Source organism: Heliangelus exortis, chromosome 2, assembly GCF_036169615.1.
Source record: "Heliangelus exortis chromosome 2, bHelExo1.hap1, whole genome shotgun sequence".
NCBI classification, from domain to species: domain Eukaryota; kingdom Metazoa; phylum Chordata; class Aves; order Apodiformes; family Trochilidae; genus Heliangelus; species Heliangelus exortis.
In genome coordinates this window covers 24,812,924-24,826,661 of record NC_092423.1, presented here as the reverse complement: position 1 = coordinate 24,826,661, position 13,738 = coordinate 24,812,924, and the positions used below count along the sequence as shown (strand labels likewise).

The 13,738-nt window shown below is 44.0% G+C and overlaps 1 protein-coding gene across 1 annotated transcript in view; it reads right to left on the bottom strand.

Annotated features, from left to right (window-relative positions):
* The window catches only part of COL1A2 (collagen type I alpha 2 chain), a 40,243-nt gene extending 28,735 nt beyond the window's left edge, over positions 1–11,508 (bottom strand). The window contains exons 1-12 of the mRNA XM_071735251.1: positions 11,282–11,508; positions 8,960–8,970; positions 8,306–8,323; positions 7,583–7,618; positions 5,874–5,957; positions 4,458–4,514; positions 1,966–2,010; positions 1,808–1,861; positions 1,426–1,479; positions 1,008–1,061; positions 415–468; positions 54–107 (exon numbers count right to left, since the gene is read on the bottom strand). Of these exons, the coding sequence (XP_071591352.1) occupies positions 54–107; positions 415–468; positions 1,008–1,061; positions 1,426–1,479; positions 1,808–1,861; positions 1,966–2,010; positions 4,458–4,514; positions 5,874–5,957; positions 7,583–7,618; positions 8,306–8,323; positions 8,960–8,970; positions 11,282–11,351 (591 nt within the window). The 5' untranslated portion in view covers positions 11,352–11,508. The remainder of the gene's footprint in view (positions 1–53; positions 108–414; positions 469–1,007; positions 1,062–1,425; positions 1,480–1,807; positions 1,862–1,965; positions 2,011–4,457; positions 4,515–5,873; positions 5,958–7,582; positions 7,619–8,305; positions 8,324–8,959; positions 8,971–11,281) is intronic.
* Between the last annotated feature and the right edge of the window lie 2,230 nt (positions 11,509–13,738).

Genomic DNA, 13,738 nt, shown 5'->3' with positions numbered 1-13,738 from the left:
TTTTGCCAGAAAGAGCTATAAATGCATTCTGTATTTTCAGATTTTATCTTTACCTTGTTGCCAGGAGTACCAGGTTGTCCCTTTTGACCATCCAGACCATTGTGTCCCTATATCAAGAAGGAAATAATATCAGTATGCATTTTCCCACTAAGGGCTAAACACATAATATTTTCTTCCAAGATAAATAATTTCTTCATATATAAAATGAAGAAAATATATAAATATATATATAAATATGTATTATATGTATAAATATATAAAAATATATAAAGATTTTGTACATATATATATATAAAATAAATATAAAATTATAAAAATAAATATTTTTAACTTTGAGGAGATTTCCATGGGTTTTCAGTATGCTTAGGTGTTTTCAGCTTTGACAATCCAGAGAAAAATTATGTATAGACTTACCCTAATTCCCTTAAAGCCAGGCAGACCAGGAGTTCCAGGGAAACCACGAGCACCCTAAAAACATACAGTGCATGAATCAGTGTCTCTCCTATTATACACTGCAGTTACAAAGAAACAAAAAGTATTAAGTCTTTTAATAAAATTAATGAGTAGATAAGGTTATGATCACTGAAGTGAGGAACACAGTCCATTCCTTAACCCCCCAGGACCAGACTTGTTCCAAGCCTAACAGGAATCAACCTGATATTCCAGTTCTGAATCACAGAACATGTATTAACATGTGATAGCACAGCTGTTTTAGCTTTTTATGCCAAAGTGCTTGCTCACCTGCTCCTGTATAACCTCTCACTATGTCACTTTTGTTACTAATTACTCTAGATTTACAGAGGGGGAAAAACAAAACAAAACAAAACAGCAAAAACCACAAACCAAAGCCATAACTATATATGATGTCCCTGAGGGTAAGAACTGAAATTGCATTAATGCACAGAGGGACAACTAGCAGAATGATAATGTGGTGCAACTCAGGGAAGCCATAAGGCTTCATTGATTAGAGAACTGTTTTGTATTGCACACAGTAGGTAGCTACACACCTGAGGGCCAGCAACACCCCTCTCACCAGGTCTTCCAGGTTTGCCAGGGTGACCCTAAAAATGCAGGAAAAATGCACTAAGAAGGAAAGCTCATTTTACAAAATAACAACATGTACCATTAAAAAAAAAGATACTGACAAAGTTTCTTTTTGCCAATAAGTACAGAGAGCTTGATAGATCTCAAGTTTCCCTCTATATTCAGGAAGATAAATAATGTATTTGGAGAAGTTTTGAAGTTATCCACTTTTCTTTACATTTCCAACATACAGCATCTCTTGTACTATAAAGCAATTATTTCACAACATTATTTATTCCATCCAATATTACAAAACAGTGTAAAAATACAGCCCATAAAATGCTCAGCCTAACAATACCCTAATTTTAGAGTTGTGTCACAGCACCAAAAGAGATCACTTACATCTTCACCAGCCTTTCCTGGAGGACCAGGGGGACCACGAGGACCATGGGGACCCTGTTAAAAATAGATGAAAAATTACTTGGAGCATTGTTCTTCAGATAAGCCTTTACACTGATTTCTGACTTGAGTTGGGGCACAGCTGAAACCTGAAATGATGCAAAGTTCTTCTATCCTCATTGACTTTGTGCTTTATGGTTACAATCTGAAAAAGTCTGAATGTGAGCGTTCAGCTCTGCTTCTGTAACAGGATCAAGCAGGAATATCCAATTCAAACATTCAAGGAGATACATATGGACAGGAGAAACAGGCCTAACCATTAAAAGATCCCTCTGGCATTCTTTTCCTAAAGCTAACAGGATCTGTATGTATAACCTGTACTTACTGTTTGTCCAGGTTCACCAGGCTCACCAGGAAGACCTTGATGACCAGGAGGGCCCTAGAAGAGGAGACAGATTTTTTTAGTGTTTGAAAAGGCTATTTTGTGATTTTACAAGTCTGACAATATTAATTAGTAAGGAGGAGAGATAAATCTATACTTACAGGGGGTCCAGATGATCCAGGTGGGCCTCTAGGACCCATCAAACCCTAGAGGAGAAGAATTACAAAATTAAAAAAAAAAAAGAATTACCATTATCCAAACTCATCTGTAACACCAGTCTCTGGAATTCCAAAAATATTGGTAAGCATTACTGTTTTCAGTGTGCAATGTCCAAATGAAGTTAGAGGAAATTAGGAGATTTGCATGATTTTGTACAGGCAGTCCAAGTGCAAAAAGATCCAATGTCAGTGAAACCAGCAGAGAATCCAATGAGATGATTAGGAAAACATCATTATGTCTGAGAATCTTGTGATTACCCTTTCCACTTATTCAGTCTTGTTAGCAAGTGTACTGGCTTAATCTTCTGTGTACCCTCTCCTCTCCTGTGCATGAACTTTCAGAGTTTAAAGAGGAGTTTAACCACATTAAGTATGGTTGTACTTTGAAGCCTGTCAGTTTTATCATGATTTTCAAGAAGAGATGTTGGAGAAAATGGTCATTAAAATGCTAGAGAGGTAAAAGAGAACATAAAGGTATAAACATGCCTGTATTACCATGAACTAGGAGGTTCACATGTAATTTTGGAGTGAAATCAAACTACTCTTATACATCTATTTGTATGCAAAATATATAACAATCAACTTCTATTTAAATATTTCATTTTTTTGCTGTTTTTTTTATTAAATTCTCCTAATTTTCCCTCCAAAATAAATCACTAATATACTCTCCTTGATTGGAGTTAGAATTTACACAGACCTTTAAAAAGGGTCAAAAATTACTCTTAAACAGAAAATTTCCAGAATTACTGCACTTTCTTAAAAGTTGCCTTCAGCTTTACAAAGTAAGCCAACAATATTGAACTGAAATGTAATATAGGCTTCTACTGTCCAAACAAATGTTTTATGAGAAGTTTCAATAGAAATTATTATGCTTTTAATGGTTTTAAAACTTCTTGGGAACTCTTTTATTCTCATTACAAGGTTAAAATCATGACCAACATGACCGTGGCTTACATAGCCATGGAATGCATATTGAGTGCTTTCTATTAAAGTAATAAGGAAGAAGTAAGCTAAACTAAAGGTAGATTTAGATTGGAAGTTAGGAAGAAGTTCTTCACCATGAGGGTGGTGAGACACTGGCACAGGTTGCCCAGGGGGGCCATGGAAGCCCCATCCCTGGAGGTTTTTAATGCCAGGCTGGACAGGGCCTTGAGCAACCTGAACTAGTGGGAGGTGCCCCTGCCTATGGCAGGGGGATTGGAACTAGATGATCTTAAAAGTCCCTTCCAACCCTGAAAATTCTATGATTCTATGAAATTTAGGGAAAAAAATGGTTTTGGACAGTCTGAATAATACATGTTATAAGCCCTGTGAATCTCTTCACAAATTATACTCCATCACTGTTTTTCCCTCCTTTTCTAACTTCTGAGTTTCTCACATTTTCTTTATAAAACTTAAAATTTCCTCACAGTAGATTGATTCTTGCTGTTGTTGTCAGATGAACCCTAACTGACTCAAAAATTGGAACCTAGAAATTGACACCCCAAATAAATCCTCATCTTCATTTTCTAATTAACTGTCAGACACTGAGAGCATAACTTGATTTAAAATACTTTCTTTTGCCTATATTATCTGAATGCATGCTAAAATATTTTCAAAAAATCAGTTAATAATACATTATTTTCAGGAATGGGGACAAACACTTTCCCCAGAACAATCCTGGGCAGCCTTCATCCTGCTGCTCATCCATTGGATGCAATGTCTGTGATGTTGGTGCGTGTGTGTGAATTTAACCCATATTCTGCCATCTATGTACACTGAAAATATCTGCTAATGTCAAGAAGGGTTAGAAATTCATGTGGAGAGGCAGCAGACTCCTTAAACGTCCATTTGGACAGAGCATACTATAACTGAGAAAGACTCCTCTTCAGAAAAGCCTTGTAGCAGCAATTACTAACATTCAGTTGTTGAGAACCAAAAGTGGTGGCCAATTTCCTACCAAATGTGTGCAATTCAAAGACACCACTTTTGGTTGTGCAGGAAGAAAAATGGTCACCAACTGGAGCTGAGATACTGAGTTACCAGCTAGATTTATGTCTGCTTTAGAGGGCAGCTTTATGATTGATCTCACACCTAAAACACAATATTCTGTTCCAGTATGGGTAAAGTAACACTATATCAAAGTACATGTGTTATCTGATATCAGGCTATGAGATTTACTGATTCATAAAAGTGTGGACAGACAGAACTAAACCACAAGACTCATTAGTGCCATATGCAAGATAAACATTCAGTTCAAAGAACGTATTTCAAGTCCTAATACTATATTTCAAACACTTTATATTGTCCTACAAATGATTAATTTACAGTCTGAACCAACGTATGATCAAAACACTAATTTTAAAACTATGCTTTGTGTTAATACAGCTGGATTAGACTCAAAGGAAAATATTAAACATGCTATCTCTGCAAGTTATCAAATGCTAAATACCTACCATAGGTCCTGGGCCAGCATCAGCTGCTTTAGATGGATCATATTGAGCAGCGAAGTTCTGTTGGTGATAAAAAGTTTGAAATTAAAATATTAAAATTTACTGTGGATAATTATAATTCCACAACTAACTGTCATCTGACTTGCTACACTTGTTATATTGTATGTTTAAGCAGCATATATGTTTACCTGTTTACATGTTACCCAGTAAACATGGCCTTATTGCAAATACATTAATATTCACCTGATTTGAGAAAGATTTGATGTTACTAGGAAGCCCCTTTCACACAATGGCCTCAAATATCTATACAGTAGTGACACAGAGACCCTGCAATAGTGCAAACTAAATTAAGAATGTAAACTCAGCATTCGTTTAAAATTAAAAGTTTTCTTGACACTCTCAAACTGTCCTGCCTAATTTCCAGTGAGGGAAGTTATGCATGTTCTTTCACAATGTTAAGTAAAATTCATGTACCAGCCCTGCCTGACTATTGGATGAGGTGGGCACAGCAGCTTCAAAAAGATCTGAGAAGCATGAAGCCTCAGAAACACAACACTGTATTTCTAATCTTTTATAAATCCTGTAGGCAAACACACATCTAGTTTTGCAGAGTACATTTTTCATCTTCACTTAAATAGAAAAAAGTTCTGCACAACAATATTGAAAATTCTTCTCTTTTTTCTTTTAATTAGCATATTAAAATAACAGAAATTAGTGAAAGTAGTTTGGGATTTCCTATTTGAAAATAAAATAGTGCTATTAAAGGCAAAGAATATTCTTCCATGCAGGAACATCTACTCCCTGGAAATGCTCCCTGTGCAAGCTAACGTCAATCAAAGAGTTAAAGCCAGCATTCTGCAGAGACTTTATGATGGACATTTCTGCAGAAAGTGTGTATGTGGCACAGCTCACTTACGTTCCACAGCATGAATACAGATAGAAATGAAAAATTCTAAAGGAAGATGTTCTAAAATTCTAAAGAACTTTTAAGTATGGACTTTTAGCTAAAGCTTAGTCTTTACCAACTTATTCCAATACAGTTGCTCTCTCCTGAACACAACTGCCCTGAACACAACTGCAAAGTGTTGTTTCTTTTCCCCATTGGCTTCATAGCACAGGTTTCATTCAGCTGATCCCTAATCCATACATATTGTGTCTGTATACATTTCTGCTAACTAGCAGCATTGATTTGCTCCTGTGCATGTGTTCTTGTTGAATACAGAATCCAGATTTGCCATGGAAAACATACGTCCCAAGGAGAGTTTCAGTGGAATTGGGACCATCAATTTCTTGCTGATCACAACAGAATGTTTCCTCTATTCTCCAAGGCAACATCAGTGTTTTCCAGGAGATATGCATTTAGTCTTAGTCACAAAGCACAGATTATCCATTTCAGTAATAAAAGTTTGGATGCCTTACTCCGCCAAGACCTGGAGGACCAGGGGGCCCTGGAGGACCTGGTGGACCATTTTCACCATCTTTGCCTGGTGGACCTGGTGGACCCTAGAGTCAAAAAGAGGACCAAAAAGTGAGCATTAGAAGTGGCTAGAGAAATCTCTGAAGTGGTAAATGTACCTACAGCACACACTACAGTAGCAAGACACATGCAGTTTCAATGGATGGCTAACTGGAAAATAAGCATAACCTGAACTTACAAAGCCCTGCCACACATATGTATCACATATTTAGTGTAGTTTCATATTTGAAAAGGTTTATGGGGGCTATGCTATGGAAAAACAACCACCTAATTAGGAATTTTCATTTTAAGCAACTAAATTTTGGATCCATGGTCCTCAAGTGACCCATGTGGACCCACACAGCCTGTCAGCTGTGAGAGCCTAAAATTTCACCAGGGACTGGTAGTGGTCATCCCTACTGGTACAAACTAGCACAGATCCAGAGTAAGTTGAAGGCAAAATTTCCATCAGTCTGGACTACTTTCTGGTATAATTACAAACTCAATGACATTTTTTTTCCTGTCAGTCCTTTTCTACAGATTTTTGATACTGTCACTCTGATACCACTGTCACAACCTTTTACAACAGCTTGAAATTAAGAGTCCGGCAACATTTGCCCTTATATTCTTTCATCCTCAATGCACAAATCTGGTCAAGTTTTGCCACTGTGGCAGCTGAGGTGAGGTTATTTCACTTGGTCTGTATTTTGGACTCAGTTCAGTGCTAGATGAAATCTGTAATTAAAAAAAGTCTTACGGATTTCTAGAGGAGGAAGATGAGGCTTGCTGTCCTCAGGACAAAGCATGCATCTCATTTCATTTAACAAAGCTAGTGTTAGTCCAAAGCAAAAAATCCAGTTGACCATATATATATACTCTTTCTAATAGTTTTCATTATGCTTGTCAGCACACCGTGTTCCAAGTAATCTTCAAGAGTTATCCATCAGAGTACTATGGCATTTTCATTTTCAGAAGATACAAAAAAGACATGGTAACTATATACTGACCAGATAAGGATGAGAATTTCAGAATACCACTTTACAAAAAGCAGCAATGATGCACAAACAAATCAGAAAAGCAGAAAGCAGCAGTATTAATGAACATTATGATTAAATTATTCAACTATACTTAGTTCTGGTTCCTTTACAGTAGCCTTTTACAGTACAATGTCTGCTAATAGAAGGTAGATGACAAATGCTTAGCTGTCAAGAATGGAGCTTTTCCAAGCCATCTTTGGTGGCACAGATAATGAATGCTCCTCAAGGCTAGTTCTGCCTATTCAGGTTTGATGTAGCTTGTCCAGACACCATATAGTTCAAAGACAACATCTTTATATGTCAGCTTTCCCTTCTGCATTTTCATGCACTATTGCTGTCATGGACATTCAGAAGAAACTATTTCAAACCATCACTTGGAGTGCCAGGCTGCCACCTGAACTCAATCACAGCTGCTCAAGCACAATGATCACAATTAAGCTGGTGAGGTACTGCCAGGGAAGAATTTAGTACATAGAGAACTTTTCTTTTTAATGAAATTCTACATGCAAGCTTCTACAGGCATGTTCATTTCATTTCATTTCAGATCAATGCTTAAACTTATTTTTTTTCTACTGGTCTTCCAACAACTGTTGTTCAAAGATCACAAACAAATGAATGTCAATCTAATTCCTTACCCTTTCTCCCTGTGGCCCTTTGTCTCCTCTAGGGCCCTGGTGGAAGAAAATGAAACTCAATGAGTTACTATGGAAATTTTCCAGGACATACAGGGAAACAGATATACCAAAAATAATGAGTTAACAAGAAAAAAGGAAAGAAGACTGCACATAAAAGTCTAATAGCTCTTTTCCAGAGACAGCATATTCTTTTTTGGCAATAAGCTACTGTAAATAGATTAGTCACTGTCATTACAACATCAGTTAGAAGTATCACCTGCACACCTGACAGGAGGACTTGCAAAGTTGGTTTTAGTCTTTAACAAATAACTGGCTCTAATTTAACAGCAGTGACTTTTAGAAATAAAATAGAATCTATTCAGCCTTGTAGATCTGTATGGATATTGCTGCACTGCTCAATTCCTGTAAATCTGTCCAAAGGCACTCTGGTTGAACAAGAATTCTACTGTGATATCACTTAGTTCTTGGTAGGCTTAGCTCAGCTCTGGGGTAAAACAGCTTAAATCCAGTATTTGAGTTTACCCTGGTGTTAAGATGTTGTACCCACTGTTCTCTCCTTTTTTTCTTCCTACTCATCTCAGTGCTACTGCTGTTCTCAGGGAACACTGGAAATAATGAATGTAGTCAGTTTTCCTTTCATCCAGTATCCAACAAAATATCAATCTGCTTAAGAATAGCTTGGATCATCTCTATTGCAACACAAGAACAAATAAATATGCTTACCTTCCGGCCTGCAGATGCCTGGAAAAAACAAATAAGATAATTAAGGAAAAGATTCAACTCCTCATAATATTTTTAAACTAAAAAAATGTAAAAAATTAGATTCCCCTTCTTAATATAACCATATTTTTTTCTCAGTACAGTAAAGTATGGTTTTAAGTTAGTACAAAGCATAATAGCTTATTATAAAGCAAAGATACTTGTAACTACTTTAGAATGTAACTACATTAGAATGAACACTGGCAATTTTATGACAGCCCACAAAAGTGGCTTAAAAAAAAAAAATCACACCTCAGTTCTTTCATAATCCTTCTATGCAATTAAATTTAGACTGGAAGACTGGCTCTTAAGTACAGTGATCTTCAATCCAAACTGCCAGGTGTAAGGTCCAAACACCACTGCTCCGTTACTTTCTCCTCATGGCCTTTACACCTCTGAAGGCAGTCTCTCAAAAAGGCCGTCCCACTTGAGAAATTGGGGTGGGTACATTTCCAGGCAGTCCCTTCAGGATTTAATTGGGATCTCTCCATGGCCATTTTGGGAATTAATGTTAGTAAATAACACTGCCACAAGAAAAAAAAAAAAAAAAAAAAAAAAAAAAGGGGTCTAGCCTGTTAATTGGAGTTTACATATTAGATAAAAAATAAGCATACTGACCTCACTCACATCTGGAAAAAGAAGGGAAAGAAATGAGAATAATTAGTGTGGATTCAGTTATTTTACAAGTTTCACATTTCAAGGCTTTTAAATCAAATGCAGTTTTGTTAATGTTCTTAATGCAAGGAACATTTTCTTAATATATTTGGTTTCAAGGTGATTATCTTAAATGATAAAGACTCAGAAGTGAGATTGCTATGTATTGCAAATTCAAAACAGACTTCCTAATGGAACTAAAACAAGTAATAGAATTGATACAGTAAACAGGCAGATACCTTCTATAAGCCTGCTCTAAGTATGGAAAAAATGCACATATATATTTTCACTTATGTGTGCATGCAACATGTTGATGAATAAACCCAGACAGGCAGGCTGACACCTGGGAAGATATTAAAATTATAGGAGTAATCTTAAACTGTAATATAAATAGCCCCATCACACTTTTAATAAGGAATAGCTCTACCCAAAACATGCCTACTTCCACAATTTCCTGTAAAATGTCACAATATGTAAGAGAGAACAGTCTGAAGCTATTGAACAACAAATAGCAAATAACTCTCTCTGCATGTTATTTATTACTAAGTGGAAGGCACTAATTTTCAATAAACTGTTTTCTGAATTTCAAGCAATTAGAAATCTCTTTTGGCTCAAATTTACCACGGTAAAACACATCTCACACTTCACTGCCAGCAACTGGATACTATTACTAACAGGTTGCTGGGTCGTTTGGTGTTTTTTTTTCACAAAGTGTCACTTTGGTAATGTAAGGTCACACTAAAATCAGATACAGGCCATAAAAAGCTAACAATACTGAGGTTATACAGCACTATACAGCACTGAAGCACCACGGCAGAACAGCGATTGTCTAAACCAACTCAACGTAAAATTAAAGATATTACTGTCCCTGAGTGACGGTGCCACTGACAACGACCCTGTCCTATGTGGAGAAAAGCAGGGGCGGTGGGTACGACAGGAGCCCCACACGAACCACTCCTCAAGCTTTCCGAAGGCGCTGCCACCGCTGACCGCCGCCAGAGGGGAGAGAAATATCCCCGGGGGGGCGGCCGCGGGGCTCCTCAGCCCCGCCGCCCACCGCAGCGTCCCCGCCGCGGGGCCTCGGGCATCCTCCGGGCCGCCGCCACCGCGCTGCCCACCGCCCGGGCGTCGGCACCGCCCCGTCGACACACCGCGCGTCTCTCCGGGCAGGGGCACGACGGGGGGGGGGAGGAAGCCAGGTTGCGGGGAGGAAGCCAGGTTGCGGGGGGCACATTTCCAGAGGTTCCGAGCGCCAGGAGCGGGCAGACCAGAGCAGCTTCCCCCCCCCTCCTCCGCCCTGGAACGCGGCCAAACCCCAGGTCCAAGCCAGTCCTGCGGGGGAACGGCGTCGAGGGGCTAAGGGGGGACTTCACAGGATGCGGCCCAACAGAGAGGGGGGTCCAATGCTCCCCCGTCCACTCAGCAGAGAGGGGGCTCCGCTTCTCCCCTGTCCAAGTGGGTGGGGAGCGTCTCCCTCCCACTTCAGTATGAGGGTGCTGCGCTTCTTCCTCAGCGAGGCGGCAGACCCGCGGGGGACTCCATGCCCTCTTGGCACTAGAGCGAATTCCTTCCCCGCCGCCCTCTTTCTGCCTTGTGCGGCCTTTCCCTCCGCGGAGCCCCTCGGGCGGGCGGGTTCAGTCTGCGGACAGACACCCGGGGAGCCTCGAACTGCTTTTCCCCAGCCGGAACGCGTCCCGCAGCACCGTCCGCAGCACCGCCCGCAGCGGCCCCGCGCTGCCTGCAGGGGGCGCCGCCGGGCGCGCCGGGTCGGGGTGCGGCGGCCGAGGCTCCGGCAGCGCGGTGGCCGCCGCCCGCAAGTCAGCCCCGCGGGAGGGAAGGGGAGAGTCCTCCCGACTCCCCCGCTTCGGAAAGCGCGCCTGAAGTCTCCCAAAAGTGCCGCCTGAATTCTTCTGGTCCCCGTAAAAACTCTCCTCCGAGCCTTTAAGCGTCTGCGCTTGAATTCGGGCTTTGCGATTCTTCTTTGGATACAAGCCCGGTCTTTTTCTTTTTTTTTTTTAATTATTATTTTTTATTTAGGAAAGGGGGGGATCTCGTTGGCCTTTTGCCATCCTTTGCTACTTATGAAGGAAGGGGAAAAAAAAAAAAAAAAAAAAAAAAAAGCAAGCTAGATTCTGATCCGGGACGGAGGTGGCAGTTTTACGGGATAGTCTCTATAGCTCCCCGCAGACTCCCATCCGTGAGGGCAGACGTCTGGATAAGAGCGCAGAGAGTAGGGCAGCCACCCCCTGACACCACCCATGCCACAAACAAGCTAAAAGCACTTACGTTGGCCTGTTGCTAGGTATGAAGTTACTGCAAGCAGCAACCAAATCCGTGTATCCACAAAGCTGAGCATGTCTAGTTGCAAGACATGCAGACTCCTTGTGGTGCAGCGTCCCCGGTCGGTGGTTAGCTATTACCTATGGGACGCAGGCATACAGTCTTGAGGAGTAACTCCACGCTAAGCAGAAACCGACTGCCCGGGATGCTAAATTAATCAAGCCCCGGTCCGCCCCATTTATACCGCAGGAGGGTCCCGGGGCTGCGAGTCACCGGCGGCGGCGCAGCCAATGGGCGCGCGGCGGCCGCGGGGTCCGCGCGGCTCCCAGGCCGTCACGTGCCCCGTGTCTCCGGCCCGCAGCGGCAGCCTTGGCAGCGGCGGCCGCGGGGCGGAGGGGAGCGGGGCCGGCGGGGGACGGCGTGGAGGGGGGGGCGGAGGGAGGCGGCGACGGTAAATTGGTTCCATGCTTTTGAGGACGTGGACACTCTGAGGCTTTCGGAAGGAAAATCTGACTCGTCTGATTTTTTTTACTTTTTTTTCCCTTTTTTTTTGTTCCCCGCCCCTTTGCCCTCGCCCCGCTGTTCTCGACTACGGGGCCGGGAGCCCCGCCGGGCGGTCGGCTGGCAGCGGCGCTTCGAGGGCTTTCAAAGCAGGAGCTGTCCAGGGCCTGCGGAGCCTCCCGTCCCGCTCCGATCGCGGCGGGGAACGGCCGAGGAAGCCAGGAGGACGCTGGACCCTCGGTCCAGGCCCTTCCCGCCGTCCCACCGCAACCGAGGGCTCCCCCTCACCCCAGGTCTCGAAGCACCCGGCAGCTCCAGCACTGGGGGCGGGCAGTTTGTCACTACCGGCCCCTCTCCCTTCGCACAGCCCCTTCAGCCCGCCAGCAGCCGGTCGCTGCAGAGCCCTTCCGCGTCCCGGTGGTTTGCTCTCCCCAGGGAGGTCTCTCCGGCCAGGGCGCGAGCAGAGAGCCGCGAGTTTCTCCGCTCGGCTTCGATGCAGCTCGGGCAGTGTGCGTGTGTGAGGGGGCAGCCCTGGGGTGTCCGGCCGTCGGCTGCCCCCAGAACTCCCACCTCAAGGCGGGCACAGAGCCCCGCAGCACCTGAGGGGAGGGCGAAGGGCGCCCCCGGCAGCTCCCTTCCCCGTCGGGCATTCACACACCCAGCTGAGGAGAAGGCTGGCGACAGTTGCTTGCCACGTTTGTCTTACAGCAGGTTTCTCCCTTCCCCCGCGGAGGAGGGAGCCCCAACCGCCCCGAGGCGTTCGGGACGCTGAGGGGGTCGAGAGGAGCTGCCAGCACCGCCCCTCACGGCGGGCAGCGGGGCCCCGTCTTCCCTGTAACAGGAGCCGCTGCCCTAGGGACTGGGGTCAGGGGACTGCAGTCATTTGGGGTCGTCCACCGCTGCCCCGCCGCCCTCCGGGGGGAGCTGACGTGGTCCCGCCAGCCGGGCCAAGAGGCGGCCTGGGCCAGCCCGCCTCCCGCCTCCCCGTCCAGGGGCTCTTCCGAGGCACAGCCGGCCCCGTCCCGGGCCCCCTCTGCTCGCTCTAGGGAGTCCTCGGCAGAGGTGACGGCGAAGGCGCATGGGAGCCCCGCCTCAGAGCGAGCCCCTCTATCTGGGGCGGGAGGAGCAAAGAGGGCGCCGGGGGACTCGGTGCCCACTCCCCTTCCATTCCCCAGCCCCTGGGTGTGGGTCGCCAAGCAGGCACACCGGCGAGCCGCGACCAGCATCCGAGCTGCCGGGGGAGCCGCTGCGGGGAGAACGGGAGGGCGGCAGGCAACGGGGCCGCGTCGCCTCCTGCGCACCCCTGAGAGGAGGGGGTTGTCTCCCGCAGAGTGTCTTTGAGAAGACCTGACCCTACCCCGGGGTACGTGCACAGACTGCATGGGAAAGGTGGGACATAGGTGTCCTTCAGAGAGTGGACTCAGTAGTTGTTGTGTCCCAGGGGCACTGCCAGCGCCGGGCACGGCCGGCAAACGCAGCTCTGTGCCCTGCTGCATCCACCCGTGTCCGGGACAGCCCCGTACCAAGGCTGGACAGCCGGGCTGAAGCCCATCAAGATTGCCGATGAAAACTGCATATGGAATTAAACCTCTAGCTTGGCAAAAACAAACATCAAAGCAAAGCAAAGCAAAAAAAAAAACCCAAAAACCAAAAACCAAACCAAACCAAACAACAACAAAACCAAACAAAAACCACCAAATCAACAAAAAGAAAGCCATCAGCAGTAGAAAAAGGTGATCAAACAAATTGTGTCTGACCACAATACAGGAGTCCAATAGATATATTAAAATGATGTAATAAAAGTATATGGCATAAATAGCATGTATGCACTGTCTCGGTTGTATCTTTCAGGTGAATGGTACCATTTAAATAAAGAAGGACTTAAAATTAATCTGGGCAGCAATGTTAACTCAGTTTCATTAAAATTTATGCCAGAACAAACCTACAATAGTTCAGTGACCT